A 23,000-nucleotide genomic window follows, 5' to 3' on the forward strand; every position below is an offset into this window, starting at 1 on the left:
TTAAGAATAAAAAATAATTATTTTAAAAAAAATTTAAAATAATATTGTGACCAAAATGAATTGACACGTATTGTTTAACATGAAAAATTATCAATTAATGTGATTGATAATTATTAATTTTAGAGACTAAAATTTTTAATTTTCAAAATTTAAGGATTAACTTTACTTAAGTTACATAGTTTAGAAACTAAGAGTTTACCTAATAATTAACTACAAAATATAATAACAAAAGAAAATAAATTAATTTTTAAATTAGGAATGTTTATTATAACAAGTTTATACATCAACCCTTTGGAAGTAATTGGTGAGTTATATTTGCATTTTTATTAGTATTTTTAAATGAAAATGTTTTTTTGGGATTTTTTGTCTATCATGTCAAGTAATGTTTTTACTTTGTATATTTATTTTTTAATTTTGACTAGTTTTTTACTATACTTAATATAATACAATATTTATTCTTAATAATTAAAATATTTACTCCTTTTAAATTTATAATTTTTATTAAATTTTAAAAATTATATTATATTTTAATCAATTATTAAAAAATTATTTTAATTTAATTATTAGTTTATTTTGAATTTCAAGTTTTATTTACTATTTTCTGAAAAAATAAAATATACATTAGAAATCGATCTAATCTAAACCACTTTTAAATTGAAATAATTAAAATATGATTCGAATTTGAAATCAAATACATTCAATAATAAAATAAAAACTAATAAAATTAGATAAAATAATTTTTCTCCTGAGTGTTGATTTAATTTAATCTACGAAAGTTACTATTGAATGGATGAGTTTTTTTTTACCCTTGGTGAAAGGTCAAGAATGATGGTTTAAAGATAAATGATATACACTGGATATCTCCCTTCAAGAAGCCCAAGCTAAATCTTGGGTTTATGCTATTCCTAAGACAAAGCCACGTATGAATAAGTGTTTTAGCGCATCATTATCAACAGCAATCAAGGCTACTTCACTACTTAATTACACGATGTGAATGAACTTCATTAAAAATTAATTTTTTAGAAATCTAATTAATTAAAAGTTTTTTTTAATAACTTCTAAATTTCTTTTGAATATTCCACACTGGGTGTAGAAACAACGAAGCTATTAAAAGAAACTTTTTATTATTACACATTTTTCGGTACAATTACACAAATTTGTTTTGTTTTAAACAAACTTGCGTGACAAAAATAAAATGCAAGCTATATTAGAGGAATTTATTGTATAGATTATTTGATTACAGAGTTTGTATGCATGGTGCCAGCACAAATAAAAAATATACAATTTTGGCTAGTGTTTCAATCCTGTGCTCTTTTTCCTCAAACCTTTTACATAGCTGATTGGGAATATAGCCATGAAAAACAAAGGCATAGCATAGTCTAAAAAAAACTGCAGCACTTAAATATGGTACATTTTTTTAATAGCGAGTAACGCAGCTGCGACAGGATTTATGAATAAGAACAGCATTATCCTCACATAGCTCCTGCATGGAAATTTTTATTTATTAGTACACCAAGTCCACCCCCATAAAGCTCAATTCTGAATCAGTCAATAGAATAATAGAAATCAAGATTTCTCAATAAAGAAAACACGATCCCAATGAATTAGAAACTACTATGCATAGTCTAAAGATGCTTTTTTGTATGAATGTATTTTCATTTGTTTAATCCCATGGAAACGTACGAATTCTCACCATCTTTGCTCGAACTCTGCTCCATGTCAATCTGGTCTTGCCATGGCCACTTTAGATTAGAAGATGACGAACACTGTTGTGGAACAGAAAATGAATATGTGCTTGCACTGGTACACTGTTTCTTAAATGAAGAATCAGCTGTGGAACTCATGTCTTGATCAATGGTTGACACCCCAGTATCTTTGTTATGATTTTGTGAATTATTATCTTGGTTATGTGCCTCATCTGCCACACATTTTGGTCTCTTCCGAATAGGCGGGTCGTTCTTCGGATCCTGAAGTGCAGGCACTTTCTGATCATTAGCTGAAATAGTTGGACATGGAGTCTTGCCCTTATACATAACTTTTGAAATGTCCAAATTTTCAGCACTGTTGGAGTTGTCTACAACAACTTCATTCCTTGCTTCAGAGCCAGCAGCTTTTGCTGCTGCCTCAGATTCCCACATCTTGAATATAGCTTCAGTTAGTTTTTCTCTGGCCAAATCTACATCAATGATTGGCTTTGGATAATTTTGACCCAGCTCAACTCCTGATGCTCTAAGCACACTAAGGGGTGCATCCCAAGGATGATGGATCCACTCTGTTGGCATTCTTGCCAACTCGGGGAGCCATTGCCTTACATATTCACCTTCTGGATCAAATTTAGCTCCTTGAATCTGTCCCCAAAAGTGACACCAAAATTAGAAGAGCGAGATTCTTTTTCCATTGATTATTTTCTAGACTTCAAACAGTTGGAATTTACTCCTGATAGATGCAATGTGTCTTTAGAAAAAAAAAATTGAATTAATACTACTAACACATGAATCACTGCTGAATTTGGGTTTTAAGCCTAACACAACCCCCAACAAATAGCTTGTAAGGTAAAAATTGCTTTAGTTTTTACATACTCTTAATTAGTCATGTCTATAGTCCATGTGGGACTTTAACACACTTCCTCATGCTTAAAATTGGACATCTAAAGAGTGAAAATTGTATGATTCTATTTTATAAAGCACTGAATAAGCAACGGGACCAGGTAGGTAGAATTGATAAAAATCGTGGGCCTAGATTTTTTTTTCAGTCGAGGGTTACCCAATATTGAATCTACAGTAGGATCTGATATCATGTTGAATTTGGGCTTGAAGTCTAACTCGATTCCAAAAGCTAACTCATAAAGTAAAGATTGTTTTAACCTTTATAAGTTTTTATTTAGCCATGTCTATACGTGAGACTTCAACAAGTTAGACAAAAACAAGATATTCTTTAAGTGTTGAAGTAGTATTCCCTTTTAAAACTTGTACGAGAAATATAAAAGGATAAATTTCATCCGGTGTTAAATGAATTGAAGAAAATATGAAAATGCACCTAATTTTTCCACCAGCAGGAGGTAACATAGATTGAGGAAGTTTTTGTTTCACTGCACAGAATTAATATTTTCCAACCTTATGAAGTGTTAGGCGGAGTGTAATAAAATTCCTTCGATATCAAAAAATGGCACATAGGGACGGAGGTAAGGAAACACATGAATTTTTGCCCACAGTAGAATCAAAAGCTAAAGCAGGTAGTGATATGTTATACATGTTATATAGATTGAATAAAACAAAAAGTGTATAGAAATTAAATTATTAAATATAAAATAATCACAGCTGATTAAAACCAAGCAAACTAAAAGTCCATTCAATGAAGGAAAACATGACAAACCTCAGGATTGTCCAAGCGCTCAAGCTCGTGACCATCTGGTAAGCCCCCTGAGATATACTGCCAACCCAGGATATCACTTTCCAGGTCTGCATCCAAAAGTGTGTCCCAGAAATATTTCATTCCCCATTTCCAAGGTAGAAGCAACATTTTCACAGCAAAACTGGAAACTATTACTCTTATTCTGTTGTGTATCCATCCTGTTGCCCAAAGTTCTCTCATTCCTGCATCAACTAAAGGGTAGCCAGTCCTACCTTGTCTCCAAGTCTTAAACATATCAGGATCAGCATTCCAAGGAAAAAACTTTAAGTGCCCAAGAAGTGATCTCTCATGAGTGAAGGGAAAATTGAAACAGAGATAGCGTGAGTACTCTCGAAGTCCAATGGCCCTGAGAAAAAGATTTACACTCTCTTCACCAACACTATTGCCTTCATTTGCCCATAATATTTGTTTCATACGTGCCAATTGAAAAACTTTCCTCACGCTCAGTTCTCCAAAATGAAGATATGGAGACAAAAGTGAGGTGGAGTCTCCACCCACTTTTAGCCTATTCTTGGAGTAGTGAAGTAGATGCTGCTCCACAAATTCAGTTAACGTCTTGTCGGCATTTCTCCAACCTGGAGACCATGCTCGTCCTAGTAATGCATTGCTTGGTTTTTCCGATTCATTTTCAAGACCTAGTTCTTCAATTGAATATTCCGCAACTTTTCCTGTCATCCACAGAAGAAGAAAAACATTCTCAATTGATCTGTTTTATAGCACTCTCTCCCAAAAGAAAGGAGAAATTTAGACTGATTGATCTAGTAACAGAAGAAGTTGATCACATTACTGCTAGTTTTCATAATAGAACTGTCTTAAGACAAGACCTTTCAAGTTCTTAACCTCTAGCAGTAACCTGATCTCAATAATCATATTTCTGAGAAATGATCAAATCGGAGTACATGCATTATGCATATAGTCATATCATACCTTCAGCTGGAATTAATTGCCATGGAGGAATAAGAGAAACAACATTCATTTGCATGTGCAAGCATCTCTTCCAAAAAGGGGCAAAGGTAGTAAAAGTATGTCCCCTTTCATTATATATTTCCCATGGCTCATATAAAAGATCCCCATTGTAGCTTTGCACAGATATGCCAAGTTCTACTAGTTTTTCTTTGATGTTATGATCTCGGACAAGTGAAACTGAATCTAGTAAAACAATCACAGTAAGAAATGTTGGTCAGATAACTCGCATCCAAGTATGACAACATATATCTAGAAGTGATTTTGTTCATTATTAAGAAATCCTGTTAGTGGAGTTAATTTTCATGTCTCAACTTATTAAAACTTCCATCTAAAAAACTAGATAATTAATTTGACAAACGGAACAAAAGTGCTAGAATGCTCAAAACATGTAAAGCTTAAACAAAAACACAGTTTCGTACAAATACTTCATGTCATCTTGTATAATATGATTTTTAATGTGTTCAGGCATCTACAGAATCAGTGCATTACTTTTTAGAATTCTCTAGCTTTGACAGACATGCTATTAGGATACAAAGGGAAGGGAAATTTAGAATATTAGTTAATTAGAGGGGTTATATAAATAGGGGGAAGAAAGGTAGGAGGATTCATTTAGTTTTTTATTATCATTGGTGAATTGGGCAGGGGCAGCGGCTTAGTTGTAGAAACGGGAAAACCTTGGAAGAGAGATCCCTCTCCTATTTTCTGTTCTTCCTATTAAATTTAATAAATTCTTTCTTTCCTTTTTCCCATCTCTATTTATGGTTCCCAACGCATGCACTCTTCATTTGCAGTAATAGATTATCGAACTTAAACTCAACAAAAGTAGTAAGGATGAGAATGATGCCTGCAACAAGTAAAGTAATTGTCACTTAGTCACCATAGTAAGACATTCTCACGTTTACAAAGATATCTATTTTTTTATGTTAGTGGAAGCACTGTAAGGAACTGTCATGGCATTTACAGAAAAAGGCATTTTCCTCCTAGTCTGGATCAGAAGAACAAAAGGTATTTATCTGGCAGTTAAGAGATGTTATTCTTTATAAACCTCAGGCCACACTAGATGATATTCTCATACAAGTTTAGCTCAGGCTTTAATTTAATTGTCAAATCATGATCAACATACCACGTAATTGTATTCAGCTTTTGCCAATTCAAATGTCAGTCCACTTCAGGAAAAAAGTATGTATGAATCAACATTGATAATTCAATATTTGGAGGTAAAGACAAATTCAATTTCAAAATCTCCTCAATTTAATATTCCTCTGCTGTCAAAGAGCACAAGGATGAAAATAACATTTTATCTTCTCAGAATAAAAATACAATTTTGAGGATTCTCTTCAAGAAATATCCACCTTGAAGTTCTATCCTAACCCTCCTCAAAGTTGTCCATAGAATAAGCCTACTTGCTTCTCCGGCTTTTGGAGATCCAAAACATTAAGTGACACCAAACATATGATAGGAAGCACTTCAAAAATTGGCCAAAACATTTAAAACTGAAGGCTAATAAGTCTATACCATCTATCTTCTGGACAAAAGTACTTACCATACAAATGGTTGAACACAACTTTTGTTGCTTGAATGGCCTTTATACACTCCAAAAGAGCAGTGACAGTACTGTGGGTTTTGATGAGAACAAGTCTGGTTCCAAGAGACTTCAGTGACTGATCCAAGTGAGCAAGAGACTGCTTCAGCCACCACCTTGACACCCTTCCTGGATAGAATTGTTCTTCCTCTTTAGGGCACCATATATACACAGGAAATACAGAACCCTCCCTAGCAGCAGCAGCTAATGCAGGATTGTCTTCAATTCTAAGGTCCCTTCTAAACCACACAATAGTTCTGTTGCTACCCATGTTGTACACTTCAGACGTTTCGTGGCAAAGCCAAAGCTTTAAGCCTCATACAATAACTTCTCCACAAGCTTCTCATATCCAATAAAAGGCACAGAATTCACCTCAAAACTTCACAGTTCTCCTATTCAAGAACCTTACCAGCAGAAAATATCTGAAGAATGAAGATTGATAGAAAAGATATTGGATCCAAAGGTTGGATCTCGATTTTTGCCAAAATTAAAAGATATCTATAGAGCATAGAATAAGAGCCTCAAATCACTCCTAAAGTAGACCTAACTGGTAGCTTATCAAGATGTCCAACTTGCATGCCACTTTGCTTCCGTGAGGCATCTAACCTATTAAATCCTACTCAGAGAACCCATCCCCACATGTCTCACTCACCAATTTAAAGACCACCAGTAAATATAACAAAAAAAAAGGGGGGGAAATCTCCAAATGAAAAACAAAAGCGAGTAAAGAATAATAAATGTTACAAAAGCATAAATAGTATAGAACACTATCCAAAAACAACTAGAGCTTGAATATTCGAAATTATATAATAAAATAAACCCTTCAAGATTAAAAAAGATAGGATGATTAACTAGAAAGTTCTTAACCTCCAGCCACTCGAGTTATTTCAGGAAGATATCAAATACCCACCAGCAAGATATTTAGTATTCACAATCCCATCAGAGTTTAGCTGAAGATGAGACAAGGAAGCACCAAATCAAATCCAATTTAGGCCAACTTAAACGCCTAGTTAGCATGCAGTGTATATAGGGAATAGGAAGGCAACAGTGATTGAATCATGGCATTGTGTGAGGATCTGATTAGCGTGTGATCACGTGTGGAAGATCACATGGAACGTGCACTGATGATAGTGGGAGACAGACACGTATGATTAACAGAGACGAGAGGATAAGAACGTGGAACATGTCACTAGAGGCTACTAGCAGGTTCCACAATTTCATGAAAATGAACCAAATTTTACCACAAAGTCAAAAAAATATCCTGCAAAAGTCCAAAACTTGATAGGCGTAAGAACAAATTGCTGTACGTTGTAACTTTGTGAGAAAAATAATGATGACATGGACTTGCCTTGCATATCGATGCAATGAAACCATGTACTTTGGTGAATGATGCCAACAACATTAGTACTATAACTAGATTTTTTTTCCTCCTTGAGTACGAGTATTATGATAGTTTTTGGGGTACATATGCAGATTATGTTGATGGTAAAATATGTTTTAAATTTTTATAAATATAATTAAATATATTTTCTTTTTTATTTTCAATTATTTTTATTTTTTATAAATTTAAAATATTACATTATATGTTATTTCAAAATAATTGCTGATGTAATATTATTATATCATATTATACACTATTCAATTATTATTGTTTAAAAGTTATTAAAATCAAAATATTAAAATTATTTTGATCATGTTTACGATAACTAGTTAACAAATGCTCTTGGATTTCATTTTGTGGTTATTATTACTCGCTCAATCGCCTATTTATCATCACACTATTAAAAAAATGGTTCTTATGATAAGAAGTCACACATTTTTTCAAAAAATAAAAGTATTAAAAAATCATAATTAAATTACATGTGCATTTTAAGTATTTGTCGTAAAAAATTATGTTGACAAATGTTTACAAACCATAATTACTAATCAAGAGAAAGAAATTCGATTTTTTAGCAGAATTATAAATATTTAATCAGGAAAACAGGATTAGGGATAGAAAAAACAATTGAATTTATTTATACAATCATATATAATCATCACAATCAACTAATGAAGTTAGTATTTATGCATATCATACTCCTTATTTATTTTTCTTTACTTTCCTCATAATATCTCCAGCTTAATAGGCAAAAGATAAATATTTTAAGATGAGGTCAGAGACTCTCAATTATATTTTTGTTTTTCTTATATGAATCTCAAAATTGAACCTAAAATAATTTGTTTAAAGAATTCAAGTCTCGTTTACTCAAAACAACGCATGTTGGTGGCAAAACAAATACTCACACGTGACAAGTGATAGCGTTAATAACATTTTTGTGATTTTATAATTATACATTATTTAGCATCTCATTATAGTTAGTTTTTCTTTCTTTCTTTTATATAAACTTAAACTCGAATTTTACTTTGTATATGTGATTGGGGGTGACGGTGTCGGTTATCCATACTTAGTGCTTCTTTTGGAAAGATTATTTTGTAAGAAACATTAATTTCAATTCTATTGAGAAACTAATAAAAATAAGTGATTATTATGTTTTTTTATTTAAAAAAATACCTGCTTGATAGGGTTTAAATTTAGAAAAATGATTACTTATTTTTTTTAAAAAATAACAAAATTCATAAAAATAAAAATAAAATTCACACTAAATTAAACTATCATTTAATAAGCTTCATTAACAAATTTTTATTATATCATTTACACAGAACAAACATTTCAATAGTCAAACATTAATTTCACATCATTTGACCATAGAATAAAACAAATACAAAGTGTGAATATAAAAGTAGCATTACTCTTATTGAATTCAGTAGCAGAAGAACCACCTAAACCTAAACACAAATTAAGCTTGATTTTTTTTTTCTTTTGTTTGGGTCATAGCCTAAATTATTTGAAATACGTTTATTATTTTGGTAGGCCTCCACACTTGCGCAAATGAATACCCTAGGACGTGAGATACCCTCACTTCATTGGGTCAGAATTTTCTGAATTTGTGGCACCAACTACATTCTGCAGTTAGTGTTATTTTTGCACTTTTGTTCAAATAAAAATTTCTTGCTTAAACAAAAATAAAAAAATAACTAATTGCAAGATGTAATTACTGTAGAGCATCTTAGTCCTATTTCATTATCATCTATCTTCACTGTACATTTTATTAAGAAAGAGAATTGAGCAGGTCATAATTTAATTGAATGTATTGTCCTTTAAAATAGCAATATTATAAGTCAAATGACATAATTATGTAGTGAATTATTTATGAGGATACGCTGCGTTTCTGCATATTATGCTATCTTGACAAATCAGTGACAATATTAACACTAAAGTTTTAGAACTCAAGAATTCATGGATAAGTATTTTAAGTAAAATTGAATCATGAATTTCCCCCCAAAATAATAATAATAATAATAAATCCAATAATAATTACCATAGACATTCTACTTAACATAGATAAGATGGTATGAACCGTGACATGAAAGGAATATACCCTTTTTTTATAGAATACTTTGGTACATGTCAACCGTTAAATATAGTATATGTGATGATGTTATGACTCAAAAACATGTTAAAAATAGAATAACATATTTGCTGTTAGAAACTATTAGTTTCCAATTCAGTTAAGACTGTTAGTTTCCTTTATAAAGTTTGTTTATAGTCTTATTATAAGTGAGGTATTAGGTAGATTCTTTTCTTGTGGATATAGGCCACATTAGCTGAACCACATTAAAGATCTGGTGTTTTTCTTCTTTTCCCTATCCTTTTTAAGTTGTCTGCATTTTCTGTTTTCTGTTATTTGTTTTTGGTTTGATTTGTGAGGACACGAAACACATTGTGAGGACACGACTCTACAAGTGACGTCGTCTGTGGGGACAATCAAGCTAGAAACTTCAAGAATGAGAACTACCATGTATGACATAGAGAAATTCTCAGGAGACAATGATTTTGGCTCGTGGAGGATCAAGATGGATGCTATCTTGACTCAACAAGGATGTGCAGAAGCTATTAAGGGAGAAAAGAATATGTCAAGCTCATTAACTCCCAAGGAAAAAGCTGATTTGAGTGAGAAGGCAAGAAGTGTTATAATCTTGTGTCTTGGAAACAAAGCTTTAAGAGAGGTTGTAAAGGAGAAAATTGTTGCAGCAATATAGAGCAAGCTAGAATCTTTGTACAAAACAAAATCCTTGACTCAAACTTTGTTTGAAGCAGCAACTATACTCTTTCAAGATGGATGAAACAAAATTAATTAATGAACAATTGACAGAATTTAATAAAATTCTGAATGACTTGGAGAACATTGAAGTGAATCTTGGTAATGAAGACAAGGCCCTTTTGCTGTTGAATTCTCTACCCAAGAATTATGAACATTTCAAAGATGTTCTTTTTTTTTGGCAAGGAACAGACCATTACGTTGGAAGAGGTCCAAACCTCCATCAGAACTAAGGAGTTGCAAAGGCAACGGGAAACTAAGTTTGACAGTAATGGGGAAAGCTTGAATGTGTCAAGGGGAAGAACTGAGAAGAAAATGCAAGGACAGAAGGGTAATAGGTCTAAGTCTAAGTCCAAGAATGGGGAAAAGACTAAATACAAGTGCTTCAATTGTCACAAGACAGGTCATTTCAAGAAAGACTGTCCTAAAAAAGGCAATAACAATGCAAGGCTCTCTACTGATTCAGCAGACTTAGCAGCTGTTACAGATGGGTATGAAAGTGTAGGAGTTTTGGTTGTCTACATCACAAACCTCAAAGGATTGGGTCATGGACTCAGGCTGCTCCTTTCATATGTGTCCAAAGAAGGATTATTTTGAGACCTTGGAGCTGAAAGAAGGATGAATAGTCTTGTTGGGGGATAATCATCCCTGCAAAGTGCAAAGTCTTGGAACCATCAGATTGAAGATGTTTGATAACAGGGAATATCTCCTCAAGGATGTGAGGTATGTGCTTGAACTAAAAAGAAATCTTATCTCTATAAACATGTTTGATGTTTTAGGATACTCAACTAAAATTCAGCATGGTATTCTTAAGATTTGAAATGGAGCTTTAATCATTGCTAAAAGTAACAAGGATAAAAATAATGGCTTGTTTATCTTAGATGGTTCTGCTGTGGTTAGTAATTGTTTAATTGATAAAGCAAAATTGTGACATCTTAGACTTGGGCATGTTAGTGAAAAAGAATTAATTGAATATGAAAAACAAAATTTACTTAAGGGTGAAAAATTGAATAAGTTAGATTTCTGTGAAAATTGTGTTAGAAAAATCTTACAGGATTAAATTTGGGTCTGGCATGCATGTTTCAAGTAGACTTTTTGAGTATGTGCATTCTGATTTATGGGGACCTTCAAGGGTTAAAACTCTAGGTATAGGTTCTTATTTCTTTACCATAATTGATGACTTTACTAGAAGAGTTTGGTTGTATGTGTTAAAGGATAAAACTAAAACTTTTAAAAGGTTTAAGGAATGACACACTTTGATTCAAAACCAAACAGGATATAAACTTAAGGTTTTGTGAACTGAAAATGGCCTGGAGTTTCTTTCAGAGTAGTTTGTTGAGTTTTGTAGGAATCAAGGTATTAAAAGACATAGAACAATACCTAATACACCTTAACAGAATGGCCTGACTGAAAGGATGAATAGAACTATTTTGGAAAGAGTGAGATGTATGCTTCTTGGAGCAAGAATGCCAGAGTTTCTGAGGAGAAGCTGTCACTATTGCAATATACTTGATAAATAGGTGTCCCTCATCAGCTTTAGATTTTAAAACTCTTATGGAAGCATGGAATGGGCAGCCAGCAGACTACTCAAGACTGAGAGTATTTGGATCACTTGCTTATGCTCATATTAAGGAAGGAAAGCTAGAACCAAGAGCTGTCAAGTGCATTTTTCTTGGATATCCTGAAGGTGTGAAGGGTTACAAGTTATGAAGACTTGAAGCAAGAGGAGGAAGGTGCATTATAAGCAGATATGTCACCTTTGATGAAACTAAAATGGGTATGTTGATGGAGGAACAACAGAAAAATACTTCAAACAGGGAACATACTCAGTTTGAGGTGGAGTCTCTTACTCAAGTTTCAGATACAAAAGGAGAAAATTCTGAAGTTATAGACTCAAAAATAAAACCAGCAAAAACATCTAGCTCTAGTGCAGGTGCAACTACAAACTTGTATAATGATTCTAATTATCAGCTGGTCAGAGATAGAGCTAAGAGGATTTATAAACCACCAAACAAATTTGGCTATGCAGATTTGATTTGTTATGCTCTTAGTGTGGCAGAAGAAATTCAAAATCTAGAGCCAAGAACCTTTAAGGAAGCCATGGAGAGTTGTGAATCATAGCAGTGGATGAAGGCTATACAAGAAGAAATGGAATCTCTTATGAAGAACCAGACCTGAGAACTTGTAGACTTACCAAAAGACAGGAGAGTTGTGAGTTGTAAATGGATCTTCAAGAGGAAAGAAGACATACCAGGAGTGGAGTCACCAAGATTCAAAGCAATGCTTGTAGCAAGGGGTTTTACTCAAGTTGAAGGAATGGATTACAATGAAATCTTTTCACCTGTTGTGAAACATTGTTCTATAAGAATTTTATTGAGTTTAGTGAATCAGTTGGACCTGGAATTGGAGCAAATGGATGTGAAAACAACATTTTTACATGAAGAATTGGAGGAAACTATCTTTATGAAGCAACCATAAGGTTTTGCAGCAGAACAGAATAAAGTTTGTTTGCTAAAGAAGTCTTTATATGGCCTAAAACAGAGTCCAAGAATGTGGTACAAGAAGTTTGATGCTTTTCTTGTAAAGTTTGGCTTCAATAAGTGTAGATATGACAGTTGTGTGTATGTTCTTAAGAGAAATGAGGAGTGTGTGTTGTATTTACTGCTATATATGGATGATATTCTGTTGGCCAGTCCTAACATAAAAGAGATAAAGATTTTCAAAGATAGACTCAGTTCTGAGTTTGAAATGAAGGGACCTTGGACCAGCTAGAAGGATCTTAGGCATGAACATTGTAAGGAACAAGACTGATGGAGAACTGTTTTTATCTCAGCAAAATTACCTAAAGAAAGTGGTTAAAAGATTTAGAATGCATCAATCTAAGCTTGTCCACGCACCTTTGAGATCTCTTACTAAACTTTCAGTTTCTCAAGCTCCTAAAACTGAGGAAGAAAGGAATGAAATGAAGTTTATCTATCCCTTATGCAAGTGCTGTTGGCAGTATCATGTATGGAATGGTGTGCAACAGACCAGACTTAGCTTATGCTATTAGTTTTATAAGCAAATTCATGGCAAATCTTGGTACAGCTCATTGGAATGCTCTTAAGTGAGTGCTTAGATATCTTAATGGTACATTGGATTGTGGTTTGAGATTTAAGAAGAGGCTAGCTAGAAGTGATACTATAATAGGGTATGTGGATGCAAATTTTGCAAGTTGTATTGATACCAGAAAGTCTATTTCTGGTTATGTTTTTACCTTGTTTGGGACAACAGTCACTTGAAAAGCAAATTTACAATCAGTGGTAGGTTTATCAACTATTGAGGCTGAATACATTGCTTTTATAGAAGGTGTAAAGGAAGGATTATGGTTAAGGAGTTTGGTTAATGATCAAGGCATAAGTCAAGCTAGGATTAATATCTTTTGTGATAGCCAAAGTGCTATTCATTTGGCAAACCATCAAACTTATCATGAAAGGACTAAACATATTGATGTGAAGTTTCATTTCATTAGAGAAGTGATTGATTCAAAGGAGGTTCAAGTGCTGAAAATTGCAACTGAGAAAAATCCTGCAGATATGTTGACAAAGTCCCTTCCTAAAGTAAAGTTCAAGCATTGCTTGGACTTAATCAATTTCACAAGGTGATTGAAGATAAGTGGGAGAGCAACTCAAGGAAACAACTTATGTCTAATGTTTTAGAGTCAAGGTAGAGATTTGTGATGATGTTATGACTCAAAAACATGTTAAAAACATAATAACAGATTTGCTGATAGAAACTGTTAGTTCCCTTTATAAAGTTTGTTTCTAATCTTCTTACAAGCGAGGTATTAGGTGGATTCTTTGTAATCAGTTCTTAATAAATTAGTGAATGAGTTTTGGTTGCTCTCTCCTGTGAATGTAGGCCACATTGGCTGAACCACATTATAAATTTGTGTTTTTCTTTTTTTCCCTATTCTTTTTAAGTTTTCTGCATTTTCTGTTATTTATTTCTAGTTTGATTTGTGAGAACATGAAATACCTTGTGAGGACACGACTCTACATCACCTGTAAGAGAAACTCCATGATTAAGAATCTCTCCACTAAAACTAGTTTTTCCAGTGACACTGCTGGGCATGACAAGCATTAAGACTTGAAATTCTCTAATAATCTGTCGACTCACTTTCAAACAGAAAAAGGTTTACAGGATTAACACGACCCAAGACAACTATATTTCTATCTACTGTTCCCATTTTTATATAAAAATTTTGTTAACATCAATTTTAAGCAACTAACTACTTTATTTTTTAATAAAAACCTTCATAACCAGTTAATGTAATTTAGATGGTTCATACTTTCTAATAAAAAAAGACAGAACCGTTAACATCAGATATTAAATTTAAATATTTATTTTGTTTAATAACTTTTTATAAAATAGAATATTGATCAATTAAACCATTAAATTATCTTATATTATTCTTATGATAACAAAAGTTAATCTATTTAATAAAAACTTTCAAATCAGTAGTTAAATTAGTCAATCTTACATTTTATAAGCAATTATTAAATGACTTGAGTGTTTAAATTAAGACTAAATATCAAGGGATCCAAATTCTAATAATACTAGAGAATGGTAATATATGTTCCCACTTTTGAGAGAAAACAGATAAAAATGAAAGGTCAAGGAAGGTAGTTGGCAATAATGGTGGTGGTGCCCCAGGCTTTTGCATAATATCATCGGGTAGTTAGAAATCAATGACATTTATTATCTGGAAAAATTGGGAGATTGAAAATAAAGGCAAGTGAATGGGTATGTGAAATCTATGGAAAAAAAATGTTTAGTTCATATGCTATTATTTGCAGCGCATATTTTCCATCACTCGTGTGGCTTGTTTTCGTTAGTTTCCAAGCCTGGTGCTTCAGAAAACAAATATTCCTAGGTTGGGACTGGCAACAAAAATGAATCCACACAAGAATTGGCATGCAACAAACTAGATTCATCAATTGCTTCCGATGACAGAATTTGAATTGCATAAACAGAAGTCGAATTTTCAATAATCATCATAATTATATTAATCTGCACCTGAGAAGCATCATGGCAATAAGGAAGAGGTCAAATTCCCCTGCAGTGGGGTTTCTTAGGTAGGAACCCCTAATCAGCCTTCAGAGGTGTAGGTTATTTACTTGATAAATGATGATAAGTTATTTATGTGAAATGTATCCAACAGAAAAGACCATACTAAAACTTAAGGGTATCAGTCAACATCATTCCCTGAGTTGTCAGATATCCTAAATACATCACCAAGGTATAAACCTCCGGTGTAGCAGCTCAGTTTGCACGGTCTCTGAGGACTTCAAGATCCATCTCTGTTGGGTCCGTTGCCTGAATTTCATAATGGATGCCCTGCAGCTCCCTTCTAAACCTGTCCTTGGATGTTGCATAAAGCATCTTCGGACGAATGCGAGCCACCGAAGGAGACCTATAAAATAAACAATCCATAAAATAAACTGAATAAAGTCCAGTAAAGGAGAAATTTATGTTTTTTAATATATTTAACAGTTCAAGATTGACATCCAACCGAAGGAAAGTTGTCTGATGAAAGATTATGTCAACTTTTGGTAAGGGAGCATCAAATAAAAGACCTTTTCAAAGGCTACAGATGTACATGGATAGTTCTAGCACTTAGCAAAACATTCTGTCAGAAACCTCAAATTCCTATAAATTATTTCCAGACTTTGAAGTGATTCTTGGAAACATACTTATAGTCTACCATGTGGTCTGAAGTTCAAAAGGTATTATAGTGACTATCCACTTTACATTTTGCCATCAGCTTTCTACTTTACCCAGAGACACATCTTTAGATGAGCAAAGTGATTACAATGCCCTCTCTCAGATTTGTCTTAGTTTATAAGAATATATCCTTCTTTTAAGACTTGAGCGTAAGATATGTAATTGCAACAGTAAAATGCTATATCCACATATGTAAAGCAGTGTATGCCAAAATCAATGTAAGAAAACTGAATGATTTCATATGCAATTTCTATCGTTGTACAATAAACTATGTAACTAACCATGCAATAAAAAAGATTTTGCTCTTTTGGCAGTTCTCAGATGTCACAAAATCAAAGTCGAAGACAGCATATCGGCAATCATTTTCAGGCAAGGATGCAGTAAAATCATCATAGCTCTCAGCAGGGCCTCCAGTTTTTTCAACCACAACCTCTTTCTTTTTCTCATCAATCTTAAAAATCACATAGCGATAAACTTTCTTCCTCTGCAGTTCCAGGTATGTGTTTATGCTATGCTCAGCAACACCCATGCCAGAAGAAGCATTTCCCTACATTGAACCCACATATTAATTATAAAGTATAGTCAATTTTAAATTAAATGTTTTAGCCAACCAATAATAATAATGTCCTTCAACAACACAACTTCAACAATCCCATAGGACATACAATCATACTCCTAAGGCATGTGATTTCTCTTACTCCAGGGCACAAGATGCATATACAGTAAGTGTGTAAAAAATGTCAAAACAGTACAATACTACAATCATATACTTGTCATGCATCCACTACCCTGGATTAAGAGAAATTTCTGATATATTAAACTAAGTTGGAAGATAGGCATCCCTAAAGGTAATTGCAACTCAAAGCAACTTCATGCATCAGAAAGGAATGAAGTACTCAAAAAGCTTTCTTTTGGTAGCATATGATCTAGTTTGGTTTCTTAACCTTTTCGTAAGAACATTTGTATCATGAACCCTGTTGAAATTTAAACAAAAAAAATCTTCCCATTTTCAATTTCTAAGCCGTATTCATAACCAACCCAAAATAGCACTTAAAACATAACATATGCCAGGTCCAACACCAATGCATCAACGACAAGCATCAAAACACTAGCATCAAGGACCCAAATCAAGGAAAACACAAACAAACGAAACGAAAGAAGTTGAAAATAAAAATTAGAAAAAGAAAGATAGAAAAAAATTCGTGAGAAACATCATCTGCAATATCTTCGTAGCTGTATACTAAGATCGACGACATCAATTTAGTGTCAAGTGAATGTAACAAACTAAAAACTCATGATTAAACAAGATACTTATTAAAAAATAAAATTAAAAATCCAATAATGGAGAACCAAAATTTGTAGTGAGAAAAACACTAAATCCGAGAGCAAAAAAAAAAAAAAACAGCAACAACAACAACGTTTGTCGAAATCTAGCTTACAACAACACAGTCAAAATAAGAAAATTAAAAAAAAAAAAAAAAGGTGCGGCACGAAGGTGGAAGAGCAAAAGCAAGCTTACCCTTCCCACTCCCATTCTGAAAGCCATGGCTACGCTACAGTGTGCAAAGAAGAGAGATTTCTTGAGAGAGAAAGTGTGTGAGGAAGAGAGAGAGAGGGGAGAGAGAAATTGTGTGGAGAATAGAAGAGGAGAAAAACGCAGCTAGCAGCCACCGAAAGGAAAATTGGAGAAAATAGTTCAAAATTATTTATTCTATTGTAAAGAAAATATAAAAGGAAATTAGAAAAAAAAAAAAAAAGGTATATATTCTCGTCACTTTCCTAGAAGAAAGGGAAAGAGGTAAAGTAAAACCGAAGGAAAGGGAAAACAAGGACAAAAAGGAAACGCAACTAAGAAACACTGGGCAATGTCGTTTTGTAGGTTTTTCTCTTTTACTTTTCTTTAAAAAGAAACTTTTTAGAAAGGTGCAAGCAAGGTAGCAAAAGAAATGTCGTCTGACTCGTTTCGTGCACGCTTAATTGATTGATTTTAATTTAAAAAGGATTTTACAAAATCAGATAAAATCAATTTAATTAAAATTTTGTTTGATTTAATCTGAATCATCGGATTATAGTAAAAATATAACTTACTAAAAATTCAATGTTTTCATCCTCGTTTATTTCATTTTTTTTAATTCTTAGTTTTCGTAATTCAAAACATTTAGCAAATTAATTTTAAATATTGGTTTTAGTTTCATTAATAGTTTGTAACTTATGCATTCACGTATGTAAATTTTTAATTAATTTATTTAATTAAATATAATAAAGTTTGATAATGTATATTTGTAATACAATCAGTAATTATTTAATCACTAAAGGTAAAATAAAAAAAGGAAGAGATATAAAAAAAGTAGAAAGAAAAGAATTAAACCTAAAAGGAAACATGTTTAGAAGTTTCTAAGAAATATTAAATAATTAATTAAAAATTAAGGCTCGATTGTAAAACTTAAAATGAATAAATTTATAAATTAGTCATTGAGATAATAGTAGTCAAGCATATTAGTTTTTTAAATTCTCTATTAGTCTCTTACATAATAAGTCATTAGAAAATTAAGGCTCTTATTTTATTAATATATGAAAAATTTTAACTTTTGTGTTAAATAACAAGTAGATATTGAAATGACATTATTTCACTTTGACCAATCTTGTATTATCGTTACTATTTTTATCTCCTATATTCTTGCCCTCTATTCATGGTGTTCATAGTCGCTCTACCATTTCTTGCTTTCCTCCTCCACTAACTCTACATCCTACACTGCCATCCTTCCCAAAAGCTCCCACTACCCCTTCCCTCTCCCTCCCTCCCTCCCTCCCTCCCTCTCTCTAAATTATGATATTGGGGCTATTATTGTAACTCTCTCTTACGTTGCTAGTTCATAGGTTCACGTTCAAGGAAGAAGAAGATACACTATGATTCGTAGCTGATTTGTGTTCCATTCGTAGTGGGTGTGCGTGATTATGTGTTCAGTTCGTCGTAGAGGGATTGAGGAGAAAGATAAGAACAATGACTTTGGCTTACGATTTGTGAGCTCTTAGCGATTACAGGTTGAGCAAGATGATGGGAATAATATTTTTGGCTTACGATTTGTAAGCTTTGAGCAGCTAGATGATGTTCTTATGTTTTAGGTCATGATGGCAGTTGAAGCGAATAACAAAAATAGGAAGAGAAAGAGAGAGAAGGTTGTGGGAAAAAAATGCGAACTACTGAGGGACTGAGTTACAATGGTGTGGCTCTGAGGAGAGGAGTAAAGAGAGAGAAGGGTGGTGAGGGCGCCAATCACTCTGAGCGGCATGGCTATGAAGAAAGGGAAGAGAGAGACAAAGAGAGATGTTGGGGGCTTTAGGGGCACCAACAATCGTGAGTGGCATAGCTTATGTTAATCGATGCAGTGCAAGTTAGACAAAATATAACAATTTATGAGAAGAGTTGCAAAAAAATAATAAAGAATGAGTGGAATTGGTAGATATTGCATTGAGTATGCCTATGCTAAACATTAGCACGCCTCATGCTCAGCTGATAGGACTTTCTAAAGGGAGCGTGCTTAGCGTCAGCGCACCATGTGCTAGACCTCAGATAGGCACACCTTGAGCTCTACACCAGCACACTCATGTTGGACTCGTAATACTTTGGTCAAACGCATGCTCAAGAGGAGTACATACATGCTGAATTACTAAAGTCTGTGTCAAGGACATGCTCAAGCTGGATTACTGGAATATTTGTTAAGAGTTTACTCAAGAGTAGCACACCCCATGCTAACAGGACGTTGTTCTCTGTTAAAAGCATTTTTAATTTGAGCATGCTAGTGTTCAATCTCTACGACACAAGTCATAAAAAAATTAGGGATTTTAAGATGTCAAGTCACATCTTTTAGATTCTACATTTTATACAAATGGGTCTCACTCTTTTGTAAAGACACACTTAACTTATTATTCCTTTCTTTGTACACTAAAATCCAAAATCTTCTTACTAAACTTATTTCTTTTTTTATCACATCAAAATAAATTAGTCCCATAATTTTTTTTATTATTTATGGATATGAACGTTTTTGTATCCGGCTACTTTTACTTTCATCATTATAATTATATGTAACTAAATATCTCTTGTAATAGGATTAAGCTAAATTCTGTTATGTAATTCTTTTCAACATCAGTTCGATTTTATGATATTAATGTTATTTGTTAATTATAATTATCTTTTTTATGTTATTATTATTTTTGAATTGATTACTAAAAAATAAATTATAGTTAATTAATTGATAGATGATAGTACCTTTAATAAATTTATTGTATTAAGAAGAATTTTGAGTTTATAAATTAAGAGATCAATTTATTTGTTAAACCTCTAATTAGTTAATTAAATTTAGTAAATTTAATATTTTTTATATTCTTATTTATTTGTTGCTACTTGTAATAATTAGACTGACATATAGATAATAATACTATCATTATTGCATAATTAGTAAATAATAGTAATAATCAATTATATAATTAGTAATTACTCTAATATATTTAAATAAGGATAAATTGAGGAAAACATAGAAAATTATAAGAAGAAACGAAGCCTCACACTTTCATCCATATCAAATTAATTTTGTGACTTTTCTGTTTTCTATTTTTTTCTTTAATTTTAAAGTTTAATTCAGATATTTTCAACCTTTGAAGTTGCTTATCGTCTAAATAATAATATAATCTATGTGGCAATGATAGGAGGGTTTAAAAATTGAATGAGTCCATTTTTAATTGCATAATCAAACCGAAAAGACTAAGACTGAAAAAACTAAAAAGTAAAAATACTGCAAATAAAAAAAAAATTGCTCTTTTCTCTACGATTTGATTTTCAGTTCCACTCAAGAAAATCAAATTGAACTGATGCAATAAATATGATTTTTTAAATTTCTATTATATCCTTAATGATGTATACACAAACCCTAGTTCCTTTTCCTTAATTCCTAGTTTCCTTCGTCGTTGCATCATCTCACGCTCCCTCTTCGCTTTCCTTTCCAAGTCTCTATCACTTCACAATGTAGACGTTGCATCTCTGCTCTCCTTCATTTTGCTCTACATCTCCACTTACACTAACAACGTTCACCCCTGCATCTTCGCTTAAGCTCTCACAGTGATGTCACACACCTTTGCATCTCTGCTCACGCTCAATGCTCACATCTTTATTCTCCATTGCCCCTACTTTGAACTTTGCATTGTGATATTTGCAACAATTTGAGGCCTCATCGGTGAGCTATTAGAGAAAAATTCACAAGTCTTGAATCAAATCTTTACTAATCATGCTTATCTCTAAGTGAGCTCATGCCATCTTTAAATGATATAATAAAGAATCCCTTGGTCTAAAAGGCTAAAACATAATTTTTGAACCGACCTTGTTAGTTATTTGTGCATCAAGCAGACTTGTTTGTTCTATATTTTCTTTGTTTCCTCATTTTCCCTCAAAGTCCCCTTTTTATTTGGTTTTTATTAAGGTCAATAATAAAAACCAAATAAAAATTTATTTGTTTTTTATTTGGAATTGAGAAATTCTTGTTTTTTTTCTTCACTTTCTTGTTTTTTGATGTTTAGGTGAAAAACACTTATATGCTAGATTCTTGATAAGCCTTTTGTTTTAAGGTTTTGAGTTTGACCATTGATTGATGAAGGCTTATAACTATGTTTATTGAGGTCTTTTCAATTATAACATATTTGAAAGTAACAAGATAACATTGCAGATGTGAACATAAATTGTATTCTTAAGTGTTTTTTAGAATTTATACTATAATATCAAAGCATATGTATTCTTTGTATTTTTATAGTATCTATAGAATACAATTCAATAATTGAAGCAATCTTTTTATGCTTGTCCTATATTTAAAGCTAAAAACACATATTCAACTTTCAAATGTTTTCTTATAGTATCTATATGAATACAATTCAATAATTGAATCAATCTTTTTATGTTTGTCTTTTCTGAAGCCGTAAACACAAATTTAACTTTCATATAACAGACTAAGGTTTTGATATTTGATTTGAGTAGAATTTGACATTTGTAAAGTTATGTTAGCATAGTTCATCAATAGATTTATTGATCTCTGTGAATTAATTGAATAAAGAGATATTTAAGTATTTATAACACATACAATCATCCTTTGAGAGGTGTATCAATGCTTACATGTACTCATTGAATTATTTTTTCTTTATGCTTTTTTTGTTGTTTGATATCATGCCCAAATTTTGTCATCAACCTGGCATCATTGTATCCTAAGATGTTGAAAAAATGAAGAAATTACTATAGCTAGAATATTTTAAAAGTATCTGACGACTGTAATATAGTTTAATTTTCTAAATATGGCTTTATGGTTTATATATCTGTATCATTTGCATTATTAAGAAATTGTTGGTGGTTGTGATGCTCATTAGATTTTTTTAATTTCTTTTTCTCTTATTTCCAATCTCAGGATAACATTAAACATTTTAGCCAAACAAGAGACAATATCCTCAAAATTTTGAACGAGTAAGTTATAAACTGTTTTATGGTTGTTTAATAATGTTACTCTCTCATGTAATAAAAATGTTACTCTATTTATAAAGAAAGACATAGTTATCCAAGAATTTTTTTTTTCTTTTTATATTGTGATTTATAATAGAAATCTAAAGTGAAAAATAACAGTTAAATAAATCTTTTTTTAAGTCTCAATTAGTAGGGAAAATAAGGGAAATAGTTAAGTTATAACTATATTAAGTATGAATTTTTTTCAAAAACTTAATTTATTTAAAGGATTATGAATTTTTCCTTATAACACATCTTGACAATCTATACGTTGGTGGGTGTTACAAAGCACTTAGCACTCTGTCAAGTTGCTATATCATATGATCAAAATCTCCAGTTTTTTACTAGGCTTAAAACTTCTTAAAACATTTTAAGTTTTATGATTCTAGCATGATTGCATATTTTGGAAAACAAATTTGTTTATAATGGCAACTAGTGTTATCAAATAACCATCATAGCGTTGCCATAATGAGAATCAGAGGCAATTTTCATACTCTCCTTTACAGGCATGGTGTTTTATGACGTTTTTTTTGTAGCAGGCCAT

At 32.2% G+C, this 23,000-nt stretch overlaps 2 protein-coding genes across 5 annotated transcripts; both read right to left on the reverse strand.

The window, feature by feature from the left end:
• Nucleotides 1-1,185: 1,185 nt before the first annotated feature.
• LOC113871001 (cryptochrome-1-like) lies at nt 1,186-7,335 on the reverse strand. 3 transcript variants are annotated; one of them, XM_027507645.1, is made up of 6 exons: nt 6,870-6,959; nt 5,921-6,363; nt 4,339-4,560; nt 3,373-4,079; nt 1,694-2,348; nt 1,186-1,483 (listed from the first exon to the last, which is right to left on the reverse strand). In XM_027507645.1, the coding sequence occupies exons 2-6, from the start codon at nt 6,228-6,230 to the stop codon at nt 1,473-1,475; spliced, it is 1,905 nt and encodes a 634-aa protein (XP_027363446.1). In that variant the 5' UTR covers nt 6,231-6,363; nt 6,870-6,959; the 3' UTR covers nt 1,186-1,472. The 3 variants fall into 3 exon arrangements, with proteins under 3 accessions (XP_027363446.1, XP_027363445.1, XP_027363444.1); XM_027507644.1 differs by having other exon boundaries at nt 5,921-7,335; XM_027507643.1 differs by having other exon boundaries at nt 1,212-1,483; nt 1,684-2,348; nt 5,921-7,141.
• Nucleotides 7,336-15,113: 7,778 nt separating this feature from the next.
• LOC113871271 (actin-depolymerizing factor-like) lies at nt 15,114-17,598 on the reverse strand. Of its 2 annotated transcripts, none has more exons than XM_027508260.1 (3): nt 17,444-17,598; nt 16,206-16,471; nt 15,114-15,613 (listed from the first exon to the last, which is right to left on the reverse strand). In XM_027508260.1, exons 1-3 carry the CDS (start codon nt 17,468-17,470, stop codon nt 15,463-15,465), a joined length of 444 nt encoding a protein of 147 aa, XP_027364061.1. In that variant the 5' UTR covers nt 17,471-17,598; the 3' UTR covers nt 15,114-15,462. The 2 variants fall into 2 exon arrangements, with proteins under 2 accessions (XP_027364061.1, XP_027364062.1); XM_027508261.1 differs by having other exon boundaries at nt 15,166-15,613; nt 17,453-17,470.
• Between the last annotated feature and the right edge of the window lie 5,402 nt (nt 17,599-23,000).

This window comes from Abrus precatorius, unplaced genomic scaffold (assembly GCF_003935025.1).
Source record: "Abrus precatorius isolate BTA unplaced genomic scaffold, Abrus_2018 Scaffold7, whole genome shotgun sequence".
Lineage (NCBI taxonomy): Eukaryota > Viridiplantae > Streptophyta > Magnoliopsida > Fabales > Fabaceae > Abrus > Abrus precatorius.